The following is a 26,717-nucleotide window of genomic DNA, read 5'->3' as shown; positions in this document are numbered from 1 at the left end:
GGTCCGTCCGTTCAGTTCCTTACTATTGGTTTGGGTTTATAGTCTCCCTCTGTCTGCTGACTATATTTCTTGAACTGCATTTTCCAGAAGAGAAGCAGCATAGAACCATTTCTGCTGATGGCTGGTGAAGGAGGAGCACATCAATAGCTGCGAGACAGAAACCAGATCAGGGAGCCTGACAGCCGCTCTGGAAATGGGATTGCAGAGTCTGTTCTAATACTGAGAGGCTGTTGCCACTCAACTCTGTGAAATGGGCTAGAGAAGCTGCTGCAGGAGGGCGGAGCCTGGTCTTCTCCGAACTGTTCTGGGTGGGGTAAGGGATGACAAAACAGGGACATATGTGCATGTTCTTTGTAACTACAGCTGCCTTGGAGCAGTCTTCAGCTGTGCTTCCACGGAGGTAAATCTGCTCATTTGGTTTTAAAAGAGCAGGAGGGTCCTGAGTATCTGCGTTGGGTTTGGATGCCGGGCAAGAGGGAGAGAGCAGGATTTAGACAGACAGGCTTCCCTTGTAGGCTCTCAGCATGTGGACATACAGATCAATTTCTTATCCTTCGTTCAGCTGGACACTGGGTTAGAGACTGTTGAGCAAGATGTCCCCTCCTGTTTCATATCACATAACGCATTCATTTCAGCCACTGAGCCTAAATTACTGTTTGCTTTCTTTCTGCCTCCCTCCCACCCCTGAACAGTAAGAATGTGGGGAAGGATGGAGTTAGTTTATCCGTGCTAATGCTTTGATTTTTCTTTTCTCTTTCTCTTTGCCACAGTAGGTAACCAGTTAGGGGCCTTGGTACATCAAAGGTAAGCAGTGGGTTATGTTTTATTATTTATTGATCATTTCTAATTGTTTATTGATCCACCATCTGCACTGGAGTGTTAGCAAGTCAGAGGTTGGAAGTGTGGGAAGCCAGGGGCTAGATTTTCTTAAGATCCATGGTTCCTGCAGCCCTCTCCAGAACAGTGCAGGCCCGAGGAACAGACTGATCCGAGGCACTAAACCAGCCCCTGTAGAGCCTCAAGAGACTCTGACAGTAGAGGAGTTGCTCTCTTCCACTGTAGATTAGATTTGAAAGGAGGGGCGGCATTGTTCTGCTGGTTCTGTGGATCTTCCAGTACCTCAGATCTCCAGCCTCTTCACAGGAGAAGAGCGCATTCCTGGGTGAACAGAGTGTTGGGGGCTTCGAAAGCAAGATGTGCCTGGGATTGAGGATTTGTTGGGAGAATCTTGGCTAAGTGCCTAGTTTCTTCTCAGCTTCTCTTTTCCCCCATAGCCCTCCATTAAGTTGAGGATTTAGATACAAAGACCCTAGGCTTTAAAAAGGCCCATCTGTAAGATAAGAGTATCTGGTCATAGCATCACCCACAGGAAAGGGGACAGTGCTCCGGGGACTGTGGTCTTCTCTTCTGCAGAGAATGTTAACTGTCAGTTGGTGTCCTTAATCTGTGCTGCAAGTGACATAGCTCTGCCCTCCCTGTTGTACATAAAATGCTGTGGGTCTGTTAACATCACCAACAGTCAGTTAAGTTGGAAGGTTTAGCCTGAATTTCTTGTTTCATTGTTTTGTTAGTTTAATGAGTTAAAATAACTTATGTGAGGTTGTTAGTGTGAACTGCTGATAAGCATTTCCTTTTGAGCTGTAAATAGCATGTAACTTCCAGGGTGCCTATTCTTAGTGCCTTAGACCAGTCTCTGCCTTTCTTTCTGAATAGAGCCTTTGAGCTGGGGGTGGTATCATTTTGGGTGTGGTATCATATGACTTTATTGTTGCACTTGTGAGGCATAGATGGAATGTTTGAATCCAAGGCTAGCCTGGTCCACATAGGAAGTCCCGATGCAGCCAGAGGTATATAGAGGAGGGTTGGAGGGAGCTAGAAATTAAGATTGGTAGCCAGCGTCATGTATGAGTGCTGGAGAATTGCCCATCACTGTGGTGTTCTCTATTGTGTGTGTTGTTGTGTTAGGGGTCTTGTTGGGATTGGTTTTGTTTTCAGTGCTGGGGATAAGCTTAGAACTGTTGACAAGCATGCTGTGTAGTCATCTTACACAGTGCTGACCAGTCCTGACATTACCCATTCATAAGCAGACCCAGCTCTCGGTCTCATGTACAGGATGCTGAGCCCCTGCCACCGTGCTAAAGTGCATCCTGGCAGGCCTGGCCTCTGCTAGGGGTCTTTGGGCCTTGAGGGCTGGTGGGTGCCAGGTATTGGCCCCATTAGAGTTTCGTGAATGCTTGTATTGCTCCAGATAGGGAGAGACGTGGGGAAAGATCCCTGTGTGCAGGCTGAGGACAGCTCCTGTCATGGTGACATGGTGGCAGAGCTATTTATGCTGTTGCATTTCTTGTAAGTGCTGCACTCCCCTGAAAATGGACTGTATTCGATCCTTTCCATGATGGGTAAAAATCCAGCTGTGTAAGAAAGGCTTGAAAACATATGCTTTTCTAAAGTTGTTTTTTGTTTTTTGATTTTTTTTTTTTTTAAAGACTACTTGTATGTAGCATCCCCTAAGGTAAATGTTTAGATTTAATTGCTTTCTGTGGTGCTGGGCAATTGGATATTGTCCACAATACACTGCATGCTACGTTTCTAAGTTTGTTTGAAAGAGCCGATGGAGTCTTTTTTTGTTTTTTGAAGGCACCTGATGAACAGGATAGTATTTAACAAAAAAGTCTCTCACAGCACGAGTAAGGCGATTGTGCTGTCCTGCCTAACACTGATTAGGCTCTGCAGGGTGCTGGGTTTCCTGGGCGCGTACTATCTTAAAAGACATAAGAAACAGATCAGGAAATCAAAAACGTTGACTCTGTCTTTATCTAGAGCTCATACCTTAATAAATGTCTTGAAGCTCTTTCCATACCCCAGCAGCTCGTTACCTGTCCTGGGCTTGATGACCCATCTGTTAGCTCTGCCAGTCACATAGCCATCTGTCTGTCCAGCAGGCAGCTAGGGAGGAAGCTGGTGGAAGCATCTGGGTGTTTCTGCTTTGGCCGGAGATGGGAGGCTTTGGGGTTCCCAAGGAATGCTTGACCACAGGGGCCCCAAAACGACATTCTCTGGGTGTTTGGGAAAGGCCAAATCAGCAAGCATGATTGATTTAAGCTTTCATCTTGGGGATATAAGTTGGTTACATAAGTTTGAATTCTGTCTTTTACTGAAAACTTTCTTTGTTTTTAGGGCAGTAATAACAGAAGAATTCAAAGTGCCTGATAAAATGGTCGGATTTAGTAAGTATTGCCTTTTTCCTTAACTCCTCCTGTCTGTTCTCGTCTCTTAGACTCTCTCATGAGCATGTCTCCTGTGGTAGCATGCTGGGGGACTGTTGCAGGCATTGTGGTCAGTATCATCTGAGCATCAGAGTGCCTGGCCACCCCTAGCTATGCTCGCCACAGCCAAAGTAGTTACCTGCTGTGTGTCACATGCGTCATCTGTTGCTGTGATGTCCATGAGCTGAGAGGACTCCCCAGAGGTCGGTTTATAGTGAGCTGTGAGCAGAGTGTAAATGTTGGCTGAGTTAACTAAGCTATCCATGTATGCTTATGTGTGCAAAGGGAGGCACCTTCTGACCCTGCTCATTTCATTGCAGTTATTGGCAGGGGAGGTGAGCAGATTTCACGAATTCAAGCAGAATCTGGGTGCAAAATTCAGATTGCCTCAGGTAAGGGCTACTTTCCTCATAGATTCTTTTAGTAGAAATCAGTGTTTGACAGCAGTTTCCACAATCTGTGTCTTTGCTTTTGGTTAGAAGCTAGGGTAAGTATGTGTGGTTGCTGTCTGTTTTGCACTTCTGGGGTTGGACCCCACCTAAGCACCAAAATCCAAAGCCAGCCTGGGAATGAGGTTCACGCCTGCCTCCTAGGGCAACACTCAACTCTGGCCAGGGTGGCCTCCTCCTCCTAACACCTGCTGGCTGGGCTAAGACATATGTTTTCTGCACCAGAATGTGATGCCAGGCATAGTAGAGCCTGCACCCAGCTTCCCTGTACAAGACCATCCTTCCACTTTGTGGGGAGGACAGTAGGGCTCCTGTCTGAGTGGGGGTCAGACACCTTTCTGGACTGCTCAGACATTCTTTCAGTTCTGACCATTTGACGTTGAAAGACACTGGTTAAAGGACAGTTTTATTTTAGTTGTAGTTTTAGTATGTCGTCCGAGTGTGTCCTCTCTCCATTTGAGAGAAGGAGAGGTCTGGAGACATTCCTGTAGAGAACGTTCGTCATTTATACAATACTCACTTCAGTGTCTTGAAAGCAGTAATGGCTGTTAGCTATTTGTCTTGAGGATTTTTTGTTGGTTTTTACAGTGCCAGGGAGTAAAAACAGTTTACATCCATAGGCTAGGCGAATGCAAGCTCCCTCTTTCAGTGTTCTGAGAAAAGATTTTTAAGGAGTTTTTAGGGTCAGTTTAAAACATATGGGTAAATAAATAAAACATGTGGGTGTTGGAAACAAAGGGTTTTCTCTCCTGTCAAATGGCCCAGAGACCAGTAGCACATCCCTGCTGCCGATTTCTTGGGATGTGAATACAATAAATGCTGTAATCCTGGCGTGTTTATAAAGTCCTGAGTACACCGCAGAGCCGTCTGCAGGCTGGTGACTATGGAGCTGCTCTGCACACAGAGTGAGGGAAACCTGAGGGAGTGACTGCAGTGCTGAGAAGCCTCTGGGCAAGTCCGAGTGAGTGGGGCTTGGTAATTAGGACCAACTCACAGAGCTCTGCTGTGTCCTGCTGGCTCTCTGTGGGACTCAGTCTCTAGGTTGAGAACTAAAGTTCTGTCCCCCAGCAAAGCAAACTGGTCTTTTTGGGAGACTGTGCTTCTGTGGGGGTGGTATAGGAACCAGCCCCAGAGAGAGACAGTCTACACACAGAGGCAAAGGCACACGGCTGCCTGATGCCCACCAACACACCTCATCTTCTTGATTCTTCTTATAGAGAGTTCTGGGATTCCAGAGAGGCCCTGTGTACTTACCGGAACCCCAGAAAGTATTGAGTAAGTTTGTTTTATTTACTTTTTCCTTTCACTTCTTCTTCCTCCTTCCCCAAGTGAGGAGAAATGGAAGGGCAGTACTGTTGCTGCGTACTGTCCACCTGTGCTGAGTCTGCCACAGCACACAGCACACCATCAGTAGCAGAAAGTCCTGGGAGGTCACCACACCACACCAGGAGAGCTCTTCTTTTAGCCCAAACACACAAGCCTAGAATGCCTCCTAGCTGTCATGACCTCTCCATAAATCAGGGACTGAGCAGTAGACTCTCATCCTGGCTAATCACACTAACCAGCAACCTCCTTGTTAACACCTCCCACACCGGAACAGACCTGCATCAGAGGATTTGATCACTTTGTGAGCTTAAAAAACTGGGTACCAGGCCTTTTCCCTGGGCCAACTTACCTGCTTACTCTTTTGATGTTTGCGAACCAAGTGAATCCACTCTCCTTTGCTCCACTCACAGAGCCTGTGAACCAGTCAGCAGGTGCCTTGGCCCAACATGTGACATTGCTGTTGGCAAGAGCCCTGATAATTTGCCTTGCTCCCCTGTCCTGATACATGCTTGCTCAGAGCCCTATACCAGACACAAAGCTCACAGACCCACGCACTCCAGAGGAGAGGACAGCAGGCTGGGGTGCTTTGCTCCCCTTCAGTCTGTACAGTAGTGTTTGCTAGGGGACAGGGGAGCTGAGATTATGTCTAGCTCAATAGGTAGGGTTGTTTTATTGTTTCCATTTCTCAGGGAGCCTAGATGGGTTTAAATTCTCTTGTTCTGCTATAACATTGCAAGCGATGAACCAGAATAAATACCACTGGCAGGTGTGCATTATAGGGCAAGCTGGATGGTTGTGCTGGAGTCCCAGCATTTTTTTCCAGCACAGGTTAATCTAGTACACTAGCAAAATACTAAAAAGCTGCTGCAGCTGAGAGCCCATAAGGTGATTCTGCACACAAAGGCTCAAGACTGTAAAAGACGGCTCGCCCTTCCTACTCCTAAACGCTCCCACTTTGTGTCTACCCGAGGAGCTCCAGCTTGAGAGTAAGCTTGAGGAGGAATATCTCTCCAGCACAGACAGCCTTCTGGTTGATAAATCTGTTTCTCTTAGAAGAAGAACAACAACAAAAAAAAAACTGTGATGACTTAAAGAACACATTCTGCAAATAACAGCCAGGGAAGATTCTGGTGCAGAAAAGGAAACTGGCCCAACATGTGCTATTGTAGGTTGGGTTGTTTGGTTGATACCTTGCAGAAATGAAGACAGATAGCAGGGCTATGAAGCACAAAGTCCCTACTGGGCTGCACCAGTCAGGTGCTCCCTGGAATACAGCTGCAGCAGGATACTGCCCCTCTTGTCCTGAACCACACTGGAGATCCGGGCTGAGCTGGAAGCCGTAAAGCAGTGTTGCTGGCAACAGGGAGACATTGGAATTGAGAGGCTGAAGCGTGGCTACTAACCCTTGCTTTCTCCGTCTCTCTCATCGCTCCTTCTCTCCCCCACCCTCGCTAACAAGTGTGCTGAGTGTCTCCTGTGAGGGTTGTGCTAGATGGGGGAACAGAGGTGGACAAAGGACAAAAGAGCTGCTTCGAAGGAGGCAGGGCTCTGAGGATGCAAGCAGGTGCAGAGGGCAGACATGAGGGTGGGGTCTGACAGTGGCTGGCTTCTGAGACTCCAGGGGAAAACTAGTGCTGTGCTGTGCTGTGCTGTGTGTTGCCTTTGAATTGCAGTACTGTAGCGTGGCGAATGGTTGAGACCTCCCAGGTTATGAGACAGGAGCTGGCGCTGGATGGAGGGCTGCCTTGACTCCTTTGTGTTTTCCCTGGTACCATCTCCTTTCCTAGAACGTCTTAAACAGCCATTTAATGCTGGGTCTCTTGTGATTTTTTCTCCCTCCCAAAGACAAGCCAAACGGCTCCTGGGGCAGATCGTGGATCGATGTCGGAATGGGCCTGGCTTTCACAATGATATGGATGGCAACAGCACAATCCAGGAACTTCTTATCCCCGCGTCTAAAGTGGGGCTGGTCATCGGCAAAGGAGGGGAAACGATCAAGCAGTTGCAGGTGATTGAGAACCGTGTGGTACTAAGCTGGGCTTCCCTTGCACACTGAGAGCCGAGGCTCCCTTACAGACCTCTCCTCGCATGCCACAGGAGTCCTCCTTTTTTCTGTTTTGTTTTTGGTTTTTGGTTTTGATTTTTCGAGACAGGGTTTCTCTGTGTAGCCCTGGCTGTCCTGGAACTCACTCTGTAGACCAGACTCAGAAATCTGCCTGCCTCTGCCTCCCAAGTGCTGGGATTAAAGGCGTGCACCACCACACCTGGCAGGAGTCCTTCTTTTGACAGGCATATGCTGATGCTAAGTGTGTGAGGCAGGAGAGATACCATGGGACAGCTTAAGAGTCAAGGCTCCTGAAATCTGCTTCTTGTTAATATTGACCCATGCTCTTAAATATGCTCATTTAGACAGAGTAGGGATACATACCTGGAACTTCACCCCTGGGCTGAGGACAGGAGGATCAGGAGTTCAAGATCATAATGAGTTTGAGGGCATCCTTGGCTACATGAGACTCTGGCTTGGGCGGGAGGGGCTTCATTAATAGCTATGGCACAGGCCTGGAGTCTTGGCATTTAGGAGGCTAAGGTGGGAAGAAGATTGTATGTTCGAGGCTAGCCTGGACTATATATATCAAGACCCTATCTTTAAAAACTGAGCAAACAACTTTAAAAACCTAGTTGTGGCTCAGGCCTTCCTCAGCATCGCAGCAGCACTCAGGAGGCAGAAGCAGGTGGCTCTGTGTGAGTTCCAAGCTAACCTGGTCTGGATTGAAAGACCTCAAGGTAAAAAAGCCTCAAGCGCTCATTACTTTTCAGGGACTCGGGGTCCTAGTCTACAGAGAAGGGAAGTGATGGCCTCCCCATAGTCAGAACTGGACAGATACCTAGTCCCTAATGCCCATGAGTCACAGTGAAAGAGGCAGCTCTTAGTTGCAGAGCCCTTTATCTGAAGTACCTCTAATCAAGATGCTTGAAAGCTGGAGGGAGAGGGGTGTGCATGCCTTTTTAATTCCAGCACTAAGGGAGGCAAAGGCAGGTGGATCTCTGAATTTGGTGCCACCCTGGTCTACAAAGCTAGTTCCAGGACAGCCAGGATCACATAGATAAACCCTACCTGGAAACAAAACAAGACAGAATATTTGAGATTGGACACCTCCAGCTAAGGCAGTATATATGTTCCCATCCAAACAGCAGCCACACTGACCCAAGAATGGCTAGTAATACTCCTTGAGTTCAGCTCTGCTGAGTTTTAAACAGACTTCAGAGCTGTGGGGCTTTCACGGGTGATGGCCTGTGTGTCATACCCCAGGCCTCAGACTGTAAAAGGCCCTCCTACAACCTAGAGTAAATTATAAAAGCTTAGGACTTGGCGTCACAGAACCTACATTTCAGCCCAGTTAACCATGGGCCTCTGGGTAGTTTGGGGTGGGGATGGGGCAGCACTTGATAGCATGGTGGGCACAGGTTGTCATTGCCTCACAATGATCAGAACACATGTTAGTGTGTAGTAGTGCTCAGTAGGAGCTATGCCCTAGATAGAGCAGACTCTGCAGATATGAATAAGGAGAGTGAGCGCACTGGGCTTTTGTCGTCTATGTGTCCACGTTCCCAGAAGCCAGCCCAGGTCCTGCAGGAGGTGAGACATAGACTTACAGTAGACTGGCCCAGTCTGCTTCTCGAGGCATTGTGCATTCCCCCCCCCCCCCCCCATGACATTGAAAGCTGTGTGATTGCATGTCCCCCTGCAGGAGCGGACAGGTGTGAAAATGGTCATGATCCAGGATGGCCCGCTGCCTACAGGAGCAGACAAGCCTCTCCGCATCACTGGAGATCCATTTAAAGTACAGGTAGGAGCAAACTCATGAGCTTGGTCTAGCCCAGTGCTAATCAACCTTCCCAATGCTTCCACCCTTTAATACAGTTACTCATGTTGTGGTGACCCCAACCATAGAATTGTTTTTGTTACTACTTTATAAATGTAGGTTTGCTACTGTTCTGAATCATAATGTAAATATCTATGTTTTCCAGTGGTCTTAGGCAACCCCTGTGAAAAGGCCATTCCTCCTTGGGAAGAGGGGTGCTGTGACCCACATACTGAGAAATGCTGGTCTAACCCAAGTGCTTGTCAACACTTGGTGATACATCTTTGGGTAAATACGATGGAGATGTAGTGTGTCTAGCTGTGTCCAGCACCAGAGCCACTGGCTGAATGTGGCCATATAAGAACAGGCCACTGCTTCGGACAGTACATGCACTGTTTTTCACGTTGCAGATGATCCTGTGTAACCCAAATTAGGTATACTGTTAGCCTAGCTGGGGTTGCAGATGAAAACAAGAGCCGGAGGCCAGGCACATATTTGTCATCAGTGCAGCTTTCTGAGTTGAGTGATTAGCCTGCCGCTCCTAGTGCCTGGTGCTGGTCCAATATGCAAGTGACTGTGGGTATATGTTGTCGGTGGAACTCCAGTGTATGTCATCTGCAGCTTGTGGCTTTTTTGTTTTTTGTTTTTTGGGGTTTTTTTTTGAGACAGGGTTTCTTTGTATAGCCCTGGTTGTCCTGGAACTCACTCTGTAGACCAGGCTGGCCTTAAACTCGGAAATTCGCCTGTCTCTGCCTCCCAAGTGCTGGGATTAAAGGTGTGCGACACCATTGCCCACACTTTGTTCTTCTTACAGCTTTTACCTTGTCATGCATGTTTAAGAGCATTGGAATTTAGGCTGGTGGTGCACACCTTTAATACCAGCACTCAGGACACAGAGGCAGGCAGATCTCTCAGTTCCAGGGCAGCCAGTGCTACACAAAGAAACCCTGTCTTGAAAAACAAAAACAACTTAAAAAAAAAAGCACTGGACTTGGACCCTGTGAAGCTGGCCTCTGGCTCACTTCCCTCCTTCAGCTGTTCTCATTGATGGCACTCAGGAGCGGTGCTGCTAAGAGTTGGGTGGAGAGCCATTGTTAGCTCCCCTCTCCCTTCAGGCCAGCTGTTCCTAGTGGCCTTCCTCCCCAGAGCTGCCAGCCATCCTTAAAATAAGATTACTGGCCAGGCAGTGGAGGCACACGCCTTTAATCCCAGCACTTGGGAGGCAGAGGCAGGTGGATCTCTGAGTTTGAGGCTAGCCTGGTCTGCAGAGTGAGTTCCAGGACAGCCAGGGCTACACAGAGTAACCCTATCTCGAAAAACCAAAAAAAAAAAAAGATTACTGGGTTGGGAAAATAACTTAATGGATAAAGGATAAAGTGACTGCCTAACAAACAAGCATGATGAGGAAGATGCTGGGTATGGATGACACACTTGTTAATCTCAGCTCTGGGGGGGGATGAGAGATAGGTAGATCCCTAGAGCTCTCTGGTCAGGCAGCCTAGCCATGCTTCTTGGAAACCTCTAGGCCAGGGAGAAGCCCTCTGAAAAATCAGGGTGTACAGGGGCTGGAGAGATGGCTCACTGATTAAGAGCACTCACTGCTCTTCCAGAGGTCCAGAGTTCAATTCCCAGCAACCACATGGTGGCTCACAACCATCTGTAAGGGGATCTGATGCCCTATTTTGATGTATCTGAAGACAGGGACAGTGTACTCACATACATAAAGTAAATAAATCTTAAAAAACAAAAACAAAAATACAAGATGTACAACTCCTCAGGCCTCCACATATGAACACAAACATAGGTGCACTGTCAGATTGCATCTTGGTTTTTGCTCATCAGTCAGAATTTCAGGTGTGAGCTGATGTTAACACAGTTTATAGACTGCTAGGGGTTAAACCTGTGGCTTTGTGTGTGATAAAAGTGGTCTACAAACACCTATGTCCCCAGCCTCTTGGGAAATGTCTCTCAGGAAAACGCCCATATTTTATTGACGTCTCTTCGTAAATTTTCAGGGAAATAGTTGACTTTTAAGGCCTTCAGTTTTTTCCCTTTGTTTGGTTGTAGTGTAGGTCCTGGGCAGGGTGAACAGTGCTAAGCCCATTAGTTTATTAAGAGCAGTGTGAGTGGATGCACTTCCCTTGGGAGGGCACAGTGTGTCCGTCTCGTCCTGTGCAGTCTGTGAGGATCTTCATGAGAGTGCAGTAACTGCCGCAGTTCAGCCGCCCTGGGCTGTGACTCCTGAGCTCATACACCAGGAGCTCCTCCTGGCACTCAAGTGCAAAAAGCCAAGATGTAAGAGTTCTGAGGGCAGGAGCTGTGTCTGTGGCCTATCCTCCCTGTCCTCTAACTTCAAGGGAGCCTCCACCAGAAGCTCTTGAGGCCACTGGAAGGACTTCTCCCACACCTTACCTGTGTTGACCTAACTGCAGGTAAAGTGAGTGGGCTCTTACCAGTTTGAACCTTAGGAGTCAGAGTCAGATGAAGACCATGCCTCTAAGAGCTCTCATCCTGGCCAGCAGCTGAGCACCTCCACGATCTTGGGTCACGTTGGTCATGATCCTGGCATTTCATGCTACTGTTTCCAGGATTTCCCCCATTGGTGCCTTTTGGTTTTCTTTGTACAGCAAGCAAGAGAAATGGTTCTAGAGATCATCCGAGAGAAAGATCAGGCTGACTTCCGGGGTGTGCGCAGCGATTTCGCCTCCCGAGCAGGAGGAGGTAGTATAGAGGTAAGCTGGACTCACAGGTCAGTGGGCAAACAAGATTGAGTTCAGAGCCAGCCTGCTTTACAGAACAAACCCCAAGCCACTTAGGGCTACATGTTGGTATGAGCCTGTCTCAAAAACACAAGAGTGGGACTAAAGTCACTGGTCACACTGCTCAGGGATGTGAAGGAGGGACCAAGCATGGAGAGCCAGCTGCGTTACGGGGCAGACCTCGCCTTTGCTTTTTAGGTTTGCTTTAAAATTTTACTTGATCTAGAGGTAGGGGCCAAAATCCACGTTTTCTCAGTGATAATATATGTTGTAGTTGTATTAAATCTATAATCTTGCCTTATTGATAAGATGAAATGGTATCAAAATCTGTCTTGCAATTTTCATTTATGCCACAGTATACAACCATCACATCCAGTGCAGTGAGCCAGATTCACAGAGGCCACTCTAAATGAGGCAGAGTAGCGAGGCAATTGAAGCAAGTGTTCGGTGGTACAGTGTCTGGTGACCAATAGGTACTGAGTCTAGTTAGTGCCGCTGGTTGCTCCACAGAAACATGACAGTGGCAGATGCTGTGGCTTGTGCATTTTACCACAGTTTTACAGATAGAGACTAAAAGGTTGTGGAAGGCCGGGCTGTGGTGGCACACACCTTTAATCCCAGCAGAGGCAGGCGGATTTCTGAGTTTGAGGCCAGCCTGGTCTACAGAGTGAATTCCAGGACAGCCAGGGCTACACAGAGAATCCCTGTCTCAAAAAAAACAACAAAAAAAGGCTGTGGACGATCACAGGGATGGCCAATGTGATATATTCTTAAGCGCTTCACAGAACTTGGGAGATGAAGATGATCATTTTACATCTTTGCTCTGTAGACATTCCCTTACTTTTATAACCCTTTTTAGTCCAATTTTATACTTCCTTCACACAGATGTGAGCAATATAATTATCAGTCTCGGAATTACTCTAAAGAGAAACCAGCCTTATTATTTTAATTATGGAATTACACTATCATAAAAATGAAGTACTTATTTTTAAATCTTTCCTTTTCAAAGAAAAGGCCAAGAACTCAGCAGTTAGGAGCACTGGCTGCTTTTGCCAGAAGAACTGGGTTCAGATCCCAGCACCCACATGGCATCTCACAGCCACCCTAGCTGTAATTCAAGCCCTAGGGCATCCACTGTCTCTGTAGGCACCTGTTTTCGTGTGCCACATACACACACAGTTAAGATGCTTTAGATCTTTACCAAGCCACTTGTGCGGAAGCTCTGACAGGTGATGTCTCTGTGTCCAGGTGTCTGTGCCTAGGTTTGTTGTTGGGATTGTCATAGGAAGGAACGGAGAAATGATTAAGAAGATCCAGAACGACGCTGGTGTGAGGATCCAATTCAAACCAGGTTGGTCTAGTGTGGACCTAGACAATGGGCTGGGTTAACCATGGGTGCATTTTCTCTTGCTTTTTCTCTTTGGCAATCTCTTGTTTGCTCCCTGTGTCTTTCCTTGGTTGTATATTAACTTGATCTTTTTGGCCTGTGGTTTCTAGCTCCCTTCCCCCAAGAAATGAAGATTTTCTTTAGTATGGCATTTTCAGTTTATAATTTTGCTAAGTAAAGATTTCTTTACAAAATATCCCTTTTAGGTTTTATTTAATAAGACAACTTACTATCACAAAGAAAGGCTAACATCGTTCATGGTAGGCAAAGATCTGAATGTTGCTTAGCTGGCCTTGAGCTCGGTGTTGTCGTACCTCAGCCTCCCAAGTGCTGGGTCATGTGTACGTGACAGTAATTGGGTGTCATCCTGAAGTGTGTGAAAACACACTTATTCACAGTCCCGATCACACTCGGAGTGTAGACTGTGAAACTCTCTACTCTGCCCTTGGACTTGTCTTTACCCTGTCTCATCTGATTCCACAGACGACGGGATTAGTCCAGAAAGAGCGGCGCAGGTCATGGGCCCTCCAGATCGGTGTCAGCATGCAGCTCGCATCATCAATGAGCTCATTCTCACGGCACAGGTGGGTCCAGCACTCTGGGTCTAGGCGCCCGCCTAGCAGTGGTGCCCTGACTGCTCAGGCCCCTAATTAGAGCCCAGAAGCTTCTCTGTATCTGCCTTCTCCTACCTATGTGCTTTTCCTTGCTGGCTTGTTACCCCTGCATTTATCACACAGACTCTAGGTTTTCACTACATTTATTTCATGTGTGTGCAGTGTATATGTATGTGTGGTGCATACAAGGTATGGCATGCATGTGCCAGTCAGTTCTCTAGAGACTCCATCATGTTCCTCTTGAGGATCAAATTCAGTTGTTAGGTTTGATGGCAAGCATCCTTGCCCACTGACAGTGTCGTATACCCTGGGTTTTCTTTTCAGAGGCAGCTCTGTCCAGTCTGTGGCCCATAGGCTATATGCATGCCAACTATAATTAAATAGCCCAGCAGAAGATTACAAGCTTAATGTACATTTTAAAATTAGTTTTTAACTTTTGGTTTGTTTGGGTAATTTGCTTTATGTGTATGTTTGCCTGTATGCATGTACACAACATGTGTGCAGTACTCGTAGAGGCCATAGGAGGGTGTTGGAATCCCTGCAGCTGGAGTTACAGGTCATTGTGAGCCTCCTGACATGAGTGCTGAGAACTGAACCTGGGTCCTCTACAAATGCTCTTAACCACTGGACATCTCTCCCCAATTATGTGGGTCTGAAGCATGAGCTTTGTAGATGGTGATGTCACAGTGTAAAAGTTGCACGTGCCTGTCAGGAGAAGCACCAAGCAGAGTGCCCACTACCAATAATCAGGCATGCTTGATACATAAAACAATTGGAATGGAATCCAGGAAGCACAGCAGGACCTAATCTGTTCCTGTGATACCATGTCTTCATACACTTGGGTTTTGTTGTTGATTTTTTGGGGGAAGCATTTTGGTACAGAGCCTGGCTCTGTAGTACAGGCTAGCCTTGAACTTGTGATCCTCCTGCCTCAGCTCCCAAGTATTGAGATTGAGAGGGGTGTCCTTAGTCCTGCTCTTATACTTGGTTCCAAGCTTGCCTTTAGAATGTGAGTCTGTGTGGCATCATTAGCATCTGTTAACTTATGATAGGGAGGGCATGTAAACAGTGGCAGGTGAGCACATGCCAGGAACTAGCCAAAGGACTGGAGAGCATATTGGAAATCAGATTGCCTGTTTCTCTATTAGCCCATGACCTCTGATAAGTTTTAAGGTGCCACCAGAGTTTCTGCTTGTCTTTGCAGCAGCAGACCAAGGCCTTTGACCAGGCAATGTGCCTGGTGTGGCTCCCACCAGCTGTTTCAGTTGTAAATGTATGCCTCCTATTCAGTCCCTGATGATCTGAGTGGGAGCACATGGGTGGGGGCTTGGTTTTTAACCGGAGTCCAGGTGGTTTTTAGGGTTGGACATAGTTAATACCTTTTCTGTGTAAGTTTGGAAGCTGAAGAAACATCTTCCCTCATATCCAGCATCTCGGGTGCTCGTGCCAGAGCCTGTCCAGAACCCCTGAGACTTCCATCTAGTTAGCTTATTGTTGTGCTGGCTCAGCTTCTAAGTGTATGCAGTTGTCCATCGTTGGCAGGGACATCTTCACTGTGCCAGAGCTACTCCAGACTCCCAAGTTGGCAGAGCACTGAAGAGGGATGAGGCCTGCTGCCTCTGAGTGGAATAGAAGGACTCCTTCATTAGAATGACTCTCATGTTTCCCAGACACACCCAATTGGACTTTCTAGGTCTCTCTGCTCCTTGGTCTTAGAGACAGGCTGCCTTTTTAACACAGTTTTCTGCCACAGCCCACTCTTCCTAAGAAGTTACTCTTGAGTATCTCTCTCTATGCCTTCTTAGTGATAAAACCACTTTTTTTAAAATACATATTTTTATTGTGTTTGTACTTATCATTGTATGTGCATGTTACATGCAATGAACTGTGTGTGGAAGTCAAAGGACAACTTGCAGGATTTGGATCTCCTTCCACCAGGTGAGTGAGTCTCAGGGATCAAAATCAGGACAGCAGTCTTAGCCCACTGAGCCATCTCACCAGCCCGAGAACTTTTTTTTTCTTTTAGATTCTGTTAGCCTTTCTGCTGGCCTGAGAACAAGATGTTATAGTTTACAGTGCAGTGACTAGATTGCCCTGTGTAGTGAGCAGCCTTGGGGAGGAGTTAGGTTACACATTACCCATCCTGCCACTTCCAGATGCTGGTAGCTCTCGAGCAGACATTATCTGCTCCAACAGACCTACAAGAGTTAGCCTCAGCTTCGAGTAAAGCCTTATCTTGAGGGCCCTGAAATGAAAATTCAGAAGGTCCCAGGCTTCAGCCCCGAGTCTTTGGCTTCCTGTTATAGGCAGGTATGTAGCTGCTGTGTGGATGCCCATATGTGTCTTTTTATAACACAGTGTTGTTGATTGTATTCTGAATGCAGGCTTCCAAGTCTGAGACGTTGAGAGTCAGATGTGTAGTGTTGGGTATACCCTGCCATTATTTTGCCTTCTCCCCAGGAAGCATGAGTGTGCTGCTGACAGCCAAAGGCTTCACTGTCACCCTTTTCCCTTACCAGGAAAGAGAGATCCTTGGTGGCCTCACAGTAGCAAGAGGAAGAGGCCGAGGCCGTAGTGACTGGAGTGTGGGCACTCCTGGGGGCGTCCAGGAAATTACGTACACAGTGCCAGCTGATAAGTGCGGCCTTGTGATAGGCAAAGGTAAGAGGCAGCTTTTCTGTCCCCTGCACCTGATCAAGGAAGGAAATGCCATCCTTCAGACCTATATTCAATGCATCTCTGGGGTCCCTGTCTTGACTCGTCATCATGGAGGCAAAGCACGTCCAAGTTATGGACAGGAAGTTAGGCCTGCCACTTAGGCTGTTGGAGAGAGGCTGGGAAGGTGTGTGAGCCTTTGGTGTTCTCTGTGGACTGGGATAAACTTGGTCTTGGATAAGTCACCAACACTGATGCTGCCTGCTGCAGAGTGCTTTCTGACACGAGACATCCTCTCCCTCACTGGCTTTGGGCACTGAGTCTTTGTGGACAGCATGGGAGCCTTTGAGCAGTGCATTCAGCCTGTGGGGGAACAGAGATTGCTGTTAGCGCCTAACCATTTGGGGGCAGTTTGGAGCATTGGGTGAAAAGCCTCATTCCTGCCTGCACAATGCCTTCCTTCCTGAGAGCCAGGAGGGAGCGGGCAGAGTAGACCCTGGGACCACCTTGTCTTGGCTGGCCTCCCTAGGAGCACTGAGCTGGAATTTGCTGCCAGCAGGACTTGTGTTTGACATTGGCTTTTGTGTTTTCCTTCAGAGTTCATTTGACAGCATAGAAAGATGTCTTTTCCCCAGGATTGTGTCTCCCCACCCCTCCCCCTCCCCCTCCCCCTCCCCCATTTCTTCTTACAGGGAACAGGGAATGTGTCTTGGGCTATTGCCACCAGCAAGTCTCATGCCTGCCTATGCGTCCTTGGGAGCTGGAGTGGGGTTAGTTACCAGCACCCACCCTCGGGACTTGTAGTTCTCCCAACTTGCGGGAGTGTCTGTCCTCCTTTAAGATCTTACTCTTTTGTGTCCATGTATTTCAGATGATTGGTTGGTAGGAACAGTGAAGGGTTTTGGTTTTAGTTTGAGACCGCTTACCCAGACTGCCTCTACCTTATGATCCTCTCGCTTCAGCCTCTAGGTCAGTGGTTCTAAACCTTCCTAACACTGCAGTCCTTTAATAAATATACACAGGTCTTCATGTTCTCATGACCCTCAACCATATCATTATTTCATTGCTACTTCAAAATTATGCTACTGTAATTTTGCTGTTATGACTTAACAATGTTAATAGCTGATAAACAGGAGTTTGGTATGTTACACTGTGGAGGTCCCATCCCTCAGGTTGAGAACTGCTGCTCAGGGTTCTAGGATCACAGCATGATGACGGATGGAGCAGTTGGCTCTTCTTTTCCTAGTAGCTGCTTAGAATGGTAGGCACCCCCACACTCCACCCAGCTCGTGGACAGTACCAAGAGATTAAATTCACTTGATATGTATAGGCAGGGATCACATCTAGGTGGCTTGGCCTTTTGAAAACCATTTTGTTAGTAATTTCATTTGCCTGTGTCTCAGAAAATCCTGGCAGAAGTACCCCATATCTCTCTCTCTCTCTCTCTCTCTCTCTCTCTCTCTCTCTCTCTCTCTCTGTGTGTGTGTGTGTGTGTGTGTGGTGTCATTGCCCATCCTCCACAGAGCCACCCAAGTAGGTCCTAGAGGACAGGAACAACAGAGCAAAATGTCCAGTAACAGTCTGGGATCCACCACAAGCTAAGGTGATCATGGAAAGGCTCTTTCAAAGGAGCTGTTTCCTTTTCTGGGGAAAAGCATGTGCTAGAGAGAGAAGGAGAGGAGAGAGAGAGCCTGCGTGCCCAGGCAACCATGCAGAGCTCTCCCAACTCCTGCCCTTGGACAGCCTCCCGGGCCCCTGCTGGATTTCCATGATAAACACAGCAACATTGACAGATAGTCTGGCCAGCCCTGCTCTTGTCAGCCAGTCCTTTTAGCAGCTTTGATTAATTGCTTTACGATTTCACGTCCAGCCGGCCGCTGGTGGGTCACTTCTGCCCCCCATCAGGTGGAAGAATGGAGCAGGCTGTTGAATGAGTCCAAGACAGCCACCATGTGCCAAACTAATGACCTCATTTTGAAGGAAGATGAACTTAAATTAACTCCTTGTGGCCGTATGTGGTTTTGCAGTGCCTCCATATCCGATTAACATGCTCCTGAGGTCTCAGCATCTTGGGCCATTGGCCTGGCTAAGGTGGGGCTGGCTGCTAGTCCTCAGTCTCAGGCGTACTTACTGCTCTTACCTGCTGAGTGGGACTACTGAGACTAGACACATGCAAGTGCTCTGCTTTTTGTTCCTCATTGCATCTCCAAATCTTGATTGGGAACAAAACAGCTTACTCTTCACGGGACAGAGATGATGAAGGCTGTAGCTTATGAGAAGAGGACCCAGGAGCTATACTGGGCATACAGAAAACACATAGCTGTCACCCCGACTGCCCTGCCCTCAGGAATGGTCACCAGGACTCACCTCCACTTTTGGTTCTTGACCCTTTTGAGATGAAATAAAGTCAAAGCTTGTCCCTGCTCTTTCTCCTCCTCAGCTGCCTCACTTGCTTGGCGGTGGCATAGATTAGCATCGTCTGCTGAGGCTGTAGGTGGAGTGCATAAAGGAGAGCTTTGGCATATGCAGCGTGTGACACCTGTCATTTCCAGCTGGGTTTGATTGGAAATGAGCAGGGGCAGCCCAACACTATGTGATCTTTGCTTTGAGGCTCATGGGACTCCCTGCTCCCCTTACCAGACTTTCCAACACATTATCTGTAGTTTTGTAAAACATGTGCTTAGGTTTTCCTTGTATTCTGGCAGTATTCTTCTCCCAGAGAGTTGATGGAATAGATCTAAGTTCTGTGAAATTTCAGAAGAATGGGTCATTGTTCACTGACTGGTGGAGTTTTTGTTATACATGTTTCATTAAGAGACTGAGACTTGCCGGTTTTCAGAGAGAACAACTAAATTTCCATCACTCGCTCCATCTAGGCCATGTGCCCCGCCTCCTCCCCCTGTGTACTGCTTCTGTCTGCACCCATCCCCCCACCAAGGCAGAGGGACCTGAGAGGGAACAGGGTGTGATACTGAAGGCCAGAGTGGGCTCCAGGCATTGTTGGGGCTGTAGCCGCCCATTTGACCTATGGAGGGAGGGCAGCCTCTGCCCAGGCTGAAGGCCTCCATTGTGTGTGGTAGGGCCATCAGGTCTCCATTCTTAAACTGAGGAGGATCAGCCTTCCCTGGGTAGACTTCAAGGCAGGCAGGAATGAGTTCAGTGGCCTGCAGCAGTTGAGCCCGGGCCCTTCTATGGGGCCCATGGCCACAGACGCTTCAGTCCAGCTCCAATCTTGTTTCCAGATGGCTAGTATTGCCTACAAGAAAGAAGCCCTGGATTTTGTCAGGGCCTGTGTGCAGTAAGCAGGGTATTTGTGGGCAAGAGTTAGCCTGTGCATTTCAGCCTCCCCTAAGCATAGGCCAGACTCTGCCTCCGATCTAATCAACCCTATCTCCTGCCTGCAGGGGGCGAGAACATCAAAAGCATCAACCAGCAATCAGGTGCCCATGTGGAGCTTCAGCGGAACCCCCCTCCTAACACCGACCCTAACCTGCGGATATTTACCATCAGGGGTGCTCCTCAGCAGATGGAGGTGGCCAGGCATCTCATAGATGAGAAAGTTGGCGTACGTACACGGGCCTTCCCCCACCTGGCTTATACTAGCTGGATTTGCTTTTGGATGTCCAAGGTACCTGCTTTCCCCCAGAACCTTGTGCTTCCTGTGCCTCTCCATCCTTGCATCGTGTGGGGGCAGCCTCTCCTCCTCTCCAAAGGAAAGTCCAAGGCTCAGGGAGTGCCAGGCCCCAGATGCAATGAGAGAAGCCCCTGGCATGACTGCCAGGGCTTCAGCAGTCAGACCTCCGGCCATGTCCCTGCAGGCGTAAATGAGCTGCGGGAAAGCAGCCTTCCCCCGGCACTGCCCCAGGCTCCCTCAGGCCTCACCCTGGCCACCAGCCCTGCAGGCAGCTTTCATTGACTCTGGCTTTAGTTTCAGGCACCTCAAAGCAGATAAAGAAAGGGAATGTTGATGGAGGACAGATGGGCCACTGCTCACCTCAATGGGGACGTAGAATGGCAGAAAGAGCCCTGGGCCAGCCTAAATTGACGGGAGAGTCAAGCAGGTTGGTCCTCCCCCAGGGTGACATGCAAGGGCAATCGTGGTGGTGCCAGGACTGGCTGTGTGGTGGTCTTGGTCATTTGAGGGGCAGAGCCACCGCTGCAGACATTGTCTGCTGGGGAAGGAAGCTAGTGTGAGTGCAGAGCTGTCTCCTTCACTTGACTTGCCTCCCATAGTGGCTTCCCTGGGTGGGCTTGGGCAGAGGGCAAAGTGACTCGGTGACACGGGTGAGAGCTGCTCTGTGCCCACACAGGGTGCCAGCCTCGGAGCCCCTGCAGCCTTCGGACAGAGCCCCTTCAGCCAGCCACCAGCCGCACCACATCAAAAGTGAGTCTTCTGCCTCCGTCTCCTGGTGGAAGGTTCCTCACCCAGCTAACCTCAGTCCAATTCCTCTGAAGTACTAATCCAGGTCCTGGGTGGGACCACACTGTTTTCCTCTCTCTCTGTCCTGTCCTGTAGATCGCTCACCATTCCGGGTAAAGCCCAGAGCTCGGGGGTTTCCAGTCACATGTCTTCCCAAGGGAGCACAATGCCTGGGTAGAGGGGAGTGGGTTGAGAGGGCAGCCCTTCCTGCAGATCAACAGTGCTCCTCCCTTCTCTACAGCACCTTTCCTCCCAGGGGCTTCCCCAACATCGCTGCTAAAGTTAATGGCAACCCCCACAGCACCCCTGTGAGGTAGGTGTTAACTGTCCCTCTGCCAGAAGGAGGGTGGGGGTGGGGGGCAGAACGATAAAGAGGAGGAGGCTCAGAAAGCAGGGGGAGGGCTCTGTGTCTCCTGCTATCACAAAGGATTCTTCTGTCACCCACAGTGGCCCTCCAGCTTTTCTGACCCAAGGCTGGGGCAGCACTTACCAGGCTTGGCAGCAGCCTACACAACAAGTCCCAAGTAAGTGACTCAAGATGGTGAGGATATACACCAGGGTGGCCAGGCTGATGCTCACAGAGCCAGGCACCTGATGGGGTGGGGTGAGTTGTTGAGTTCCACTCCTGGTGTAGCAGGACTCCTCCCCAGAGATGGGGCCCCGCAGACCCAGGCTCTGAGAACTCACAGAACAGAACGTGAGGCTGCTTTCCCTGGCTCACAGGGCCTCCTCAGAGCTGGGGGTGGGGCTGGACATGACAGTTGGTATGGTTTGACAAGGCTCTCTCCCTCTGGTCTCCATTTCTAAGGCTAAGCTCCAGCCAAGAGCTTCCTGTCCTCTGCCCTCCTAAGCAGCCTCCTGCCTGCTGAGGACCCTCAATTAGTCTTCTTTTGGCCAGGCAATTTCTCGCCAGGGACCTAAAAAAGGGCATTTTCTGTCACCTAGACTTCTCAGAAGCAGAACTATCTTTGCTGAGCCACTAGAAGGGGAGGTGTGTACAGTCTTCAGCCCCTCTCCATCTCCACGCTGGCACAGCCAGTTCTGCTCTGCTTTGCCTTCTCAGACAGCAGCTGAAGTGTTTCATGAGCTCTGTTCATGAAACAGCCATTTTGTTCCCTTTCCTCCCTTAAACCTGACAGGTGCTTCCCAGTGAGCACCTACTGATGCTGGGGTCCACCCTCGTCACACTCAGCAGGCTTGTTCTGCTGTCTCCTCGCCTCCTGGGAGGACTCAAGTGCTGGGCTCTTGGATACTGCTGATGTGTGTATCCCCAAGGCAAGAGGATGACAGGATTGTGGTCCCGTTGTTCCCAGATGTACCCCTGGGAGAAAGACTCCTCCCCGCTTCCCCTAAAGGAGCACTTACAGTCGGGTCCGGCAGAACCTGAAGCCCAGTTGATTGGCTTTGGTGTGGGTGGTAAACAGGAAGAAGCAAGACAGACTAGCTGCCTCTAGCTGTGTGACTGAGCGCTGCCTGTGTGCAGGCACAGGCCTGTGCACACCCCACATCACAGGGAAGAAAACAAGCTGTTGGTTCAGCACCTGTCCCCTTCCCCTCCATTGGTCTTAATTAGCATGGCAAAAATGACAGGCACTTTGCTGAGCTGTGTGGACTGGCATGTTCTTCATAGTCCTCTGGCTGCCTTACACTCACTCTGATGAGTGGTGAGGGCTTTGGTGAGCTAGTGCTTGTCTCTGGCCTCTCTGCCTTGTTACTGCCCCAGCCTAGTGCTGCCTTTCCTTGACACTGGGTGTCTCCTCATTCCTGTCTCCTGCTAGCAGTGGAGAAGGAGGCACCTAGGCCTCTGTGCTTTTCCCACACTGAAAGGCCAGACCAGGCAAGGGCCAGGTGGGCTTGTTACCTCTGTCACTGGCACGTGCGCCATCAGCACATGTGCACAGGGTTTGTCCGGCCTCGAACCCCAGGCCTGTGCCTTCATGTTCTGTTCTACACAGAGAATTTCCACTCTTGTAACCTTTCTTGTCCAGGGGACAGTAGTGGAGTTGTGGGGCCTCATGGGGTGTTCATGAGGAACTAGGTTCAGAGTTTGAGAAGGCTTTGGCTTCCAACCCTGCCTCCTAAAGACCCTGGTTGAAGCCAACTTCACTGGGGCTGAAGTGAGCCACGGTGGGAGTTGATGAGCAAGGCCTGACTGCTGTCTGTTTTCTGCACAGGCCAGCAGAGTCAGCCACAGAACAGCCAGCCCGACTACAGCAAGGCCTGGGAGGACTATTACAAAAAACAGAGTGAGTGCAGCCATCATGCGCTGTCCAGGGTCACCCGTACCCTCTCTGGGGCTGTGTCTAGGTGCCCACCTTGTCTCTCCATATGTCCTGTCAGAGGAAGCCAGATGTGGCCAGTGCCTATGGGGTGTGTTGTCCTCAGTCTTTGGAGGCCATGTCAGGGCAGGCAAGAGGTCACAGTGCAGAGATTGGGGCTACCACTTCACTGGCTGCTGGTGCCTGTCTTTCCTTTGGAGTCCATTTCTCCTTATACTACCAGGAAGCAGCTCAGGCTTGAGGGTGACTGGCATTAGCGAAGGGCCTGGGCATGTTTCAGTCTAAGCCATTTTGGGGTCTAGTGTAGGGTTGCGGGACAACATCTCACACCTAGAAGCATCATTTGCTGATTGGAAGGCCCAGGGCAAAGTTGCTTGGCCTTGGGGGCCAAAGCATCTCTGGGCCAGTCGCTGCACTGGTGACTGATGGGCCGTGTCAGGGGTCTCCTCACTGGGGCTTGGGGCCTATTTAACACCAACCCACCCTTACCCAGCCCCACCTGAAAGCTGCCTTGCACTGGCTCTCCCAGCTCTGCCTGTGCCCAGGGCTGCTGCAGGCAGTCAGGGCAGTATAGTCCTATAGAAGTGTAGCATCTAGGTGGGCTTTGGCTGAGGCCTTAGCCTGAGAGAAAGGACCTCCCACCCCCTCCCCTTCTTTAACTCCTTTCTGTTCTTTGTCCTCCAGGTCATCCCACCAGTGCTGCCCCGCAGGCCAGCTCCCCCCCAGACTACACGATGGCCTGGGCTGAGTACTACAGGCAGCAGGCCGCCTTCTATGGGCAGACTTTAGGGCAGGCTCAGGCCCACAGCCAGGTCTGTAGCCAGTCCCCAGCGCCATGATGCCACCCAGCCTTTGTGCTTGCCTAGCCCCAGGGTGAGCACAGTGGCCTGTGAGGGTCTCCTCTGTCCCTCCACTCCAAACCCTGAGCTTGAGCAGAGGCTGCTCCTCCTAGCTCTGGGCCTAGAAACCCTGACTATACCTAAGTGCCCTGGGTCTGCAGTGAACCAGGACCACTCCAGTAGTAGTTCTTGCAGAGAGTGGCCAGGTTGGGCCTTTACCTGCACAGCACCTTTGGGGCCAAGCAAGTGGAGGGCCAGCTTGGCCTCTTTATGTGTAGAAACGAGGAGGGCTCTCTCCGGTTCTCAGCCAAGAAGGAGTTCTCTCTCCTTGGACCTTGGGGGCAAGGCTCCCTCCCAGGGGGTACCTTTTGCCTTGTAGGAAGCTGGGGTTAGGCCTGGTGACCCAGGAGAAGCCTTCCCCTTTCATCCCGTACCCCCACATTCTGACCCTAGAACCTGAGGTGCTTAGCATTCAGTACCTGGTGGTATGAGGCGCTGGTCTTGGGCTGACCCTCTCCCTCCCCCCACAGGAGCAGTAGATGGGCATCTGCCGCGGCTCTTCCCCGAAATCAGTGTGAGAGAAACCTGTTTGTTACAGAGATTTTTAGATTTGCAAACCTTTCGATGAAGACCTTTGTTTTGTTCTGTGAAACACTATATTTAGATTAACAGAAATTTTCTAAAAATTGGGAAAATTAGTTACTAAACATTGCTGGTAATTTTTACGTCATGATTTCTTTGTAAATGTGTGAGCTCCGGGGCTCTTGGAGCGAAACCTGCAAGCTCGGGTGCCCAAGCTCTCCTCGGAGCCTGGCATTTCATCACACGATGGCTTTGTCTTGTGTCTTTTTAGTTACAGTTTTGGGTGGGTTTGTTGTTGTTGTTGTTGTTGTTGTTGGGTTTTTGTTCTTGTTTTGGGTTTTTGTTTTCCCTTTTTTTTTTTTTTTCTGTTACAACAGAAAAAATGGCTTGGAAGTCTTAGGTGGTAATGTAACAAACTCTTTAAAATTTTTTGAAGCAGTATTTAAATATTCGTAAATGTAAATTCATTGTGTTTCACCTCTAATTTCTTGTATCTTGGCTGTCTGGTTTTATTGCATTTTTAAAAAAAAAACTGAACTATTATGTATTGTAATTAATGATGTGAATTTTGAACTGAGACGGGTCCTTGTGTTGTGGGAGGGTCATTTGTGGGTTGTGTCATTTCTAGCATTTTGATGGTGATGCAGAGACGCGGTCTGCCTTCTTGTAAGCTGCTCGTCTCCATTATCCAGGGCAGTTGTGTGTCTAAGACCTCCAAGCTGGTTTTAAAAACAAAAAGCCTTTCTCTATTCTCAGAAATATAAATACTGTTATTTTTAATATTAAAAAGAAATTCAATATAACTTTTAACAAACACTGTGGACATTAAACCATATAAAAAATGTAGTAACTATTTTTTAATTCCAGGGTGTTTTTGCTTTTTTTCCTTAAATATTTTCTTAATATTTGTCAAATTAACTAGATAAATAAATAAATCTAGTATTAACAACAGTATGAGTTAAATAATTTTGATTTAATAAAAGGGATACTATGATTTCCAGTGTTTACTGTAGTGTATCTTGTACAGATAACATGTATTTTTAAAGGAAACACGGGATTGAAGCTATTTTCTCCTGCATTTTGAATTGACCTGAGGAACATTCCGTTTGAAACGCGCTCGTTACAGTTTGCGCTTCTTGTTTTCCTTACGATGCTTGAAATGTCTAACTATTAAAAAGGCATTGGAAATGTTATGCATGTTGTTTTTTAAAGATGTTCTTTTTATTTGACTGACAATTCATTTTACACTCTATATAATAAAATTTCCACAAGATGTCTTGTGGACAAAGTGTTCTTAGTCTGTTTTGTTTGCTGGCCCCTGTCTCTTGCCCTGCCTAGCTGATAATGGCCCTGCATCAGCCCAACTCTTTAATATACACAGCCTCTGGGGACTTCTGAAGTAAAGCTCGTTTTATGTGGCAGCTTTACACTTGACCCTTTGACTTAAGGCCACACTAAGGACCGGCCTTCACAGTGACAGCATCTGAGCGAGAACAGTTCTGCTTGGTCCTGAGAAAGGTGTGGTCCCTGAGGAAGCCAATGGACCAGCACCCCACTGAGCTGAGACCCTCCCCAGCTGCCTCCCCCACCCCACACTCTGAGGTGGCATGCTCTCACCTAAAAGCACACCAGCCCTGCCCTGTGTGTGCGCCTAGGTGGTCTCCCTGCCTACTGCACCCTCAAGGCCCACTCACCCATGCCTCTGGTGGGTGGTGGATCTTCCCAGCAGGCCCAGGTAGGACTCTGAGACTGCAGCAGATGCATCCCTTTTGTTCTGAGAAAACAAGAATACAACCCCACCTACTGCAGGCCTACCCCAGGACCCAGAGGGGGCAAGGCAGCCTTGCTGGCTGTTTTCTGTCTCCGTTTGAAAGCAACTGGTTTGAAATTTAGTTTCTTACCAGGGCATCTGCCTGGCTCAGCCTTCACCGTGTACTTACATACTATGGAATTGTCCCAGTGTAGTCAGTCACCAGTCCTTGCTCAGAACCCTCCAACCCTCTTCCTGGTGTGTGTTTGTATATATCAAAAGAGAAATAGTCCATTAGAGTGTGTCTGTGTGTGTGTGAACATACAACAGGCCCATTAGTCTTTACTCAGAACCCTCTTTATGGTGTGTGTGTGTGTGTGTGTGTGTGTGTGCACGAGAATGTGCATGTGTTTGTGTGCCTTGTCTCCACCACACACTTGAGAATGAGAGACACATCTGTGGATCCTTTAGCCCAAAATGGTATGGAGAATGTCCCATCTGGGCCACACTGAGGCCTGTTGAGAGCCG

General features: G+C 48.8%; 1 protein-coding gene across 6 annotated transcripts in view; it reads left to right on the top strand.

The window, feature by feature from the left end:
• Positions 1-25,726, top strand: part of Fubp3 (far upstream element binding protein 3) — a 43,376-nt gene extending 17,650 nt beyond the window's left edge. Inside the window, exons 3-19 of one of the 6 annotated variants that reach the window (XM_021155915.2) lie at positions 771-804; positions 3,178-3,227; positions 3,587-3,658; positions 4,933-4,990; positions 6,887-7,049; positions 8,791-8,889; positions 11,532-11,636; positions 12,912-13,014; positions 13,534-13,634; positions 16,184-16,325; positions 19,724-19,884; positions 20,630-20,703; positions 20,981-21,052; positions 21,187-21,263; positions 22,914-22,985; positions 23,703-23,830; positions 24,388-25,726. In XM_021155915.2, the coding sequence (XP_021011574.1) occupies positions 771-804; positions 3,178-3,227; positions 3,587-3,658; positions 4,933-4,990; positions 6,887-7,049; positions 8,791-8,889; positions 11,532-11,636; positions 12,912-13,014; positions 13,534-13,634; positions 16,184-16,325; positions 19,724-19,884; positions 20,630-20,703; positions 20,981-21,052; positions 21,187-21,263; positions 22,914-22,985; positions 23,703-23,830; positions 24,388-24,396 (1,520 nt within the window). In that variant the 3' untranslated portion in view covers positions 24,397-25,726. Of the gene's footprint in view, positions 1-770; positions 805-3,177; positions 3,228-3,586; positions 3,659-4,932; positions 4,991-6,886; positions 7,050-8,790; positions 8,890-11,531; positions 11,637-12,911; positions 13,015-13,533; positions 13,635-16,183; positions 16,326-19,723; positions 19,885-20,629; positions 20,704-20,980; positions 21,053-21,186; positions 21,264-22,913; positions 22,986-23,702 lie in introns of all 6 variants that reach the window. The other 5 variants (XM_029473515.2, XM_085835033.1, XM_085835035.1 and 2 more) reach the window with 5 other exon arrangements.
• The last annotated feature ends 991 nt before the right edge of the window (positions 25,727-26,717 follow it).

The sequence above is a fragment of the Mus caroli genome, unplaced genomic scaffold (genome assembly GCF_978045245.1).
Source record: "Mus caroli unplaced genomic scaffold, Mus_caroli_1 scaffold_2, whole genome shotgun sequence".
Classification (NCBI taxonomy): domain Eukaryota; kingdom Metazoa; phylum Chordata; class Mammalia; order Rodentia; family Muridae; genus Mus; species Mus caroli.
Note: the sequence above shows the minus strand (reverse complement) of the source record. Positions and strands in the feature narration are given on the sequence as shown.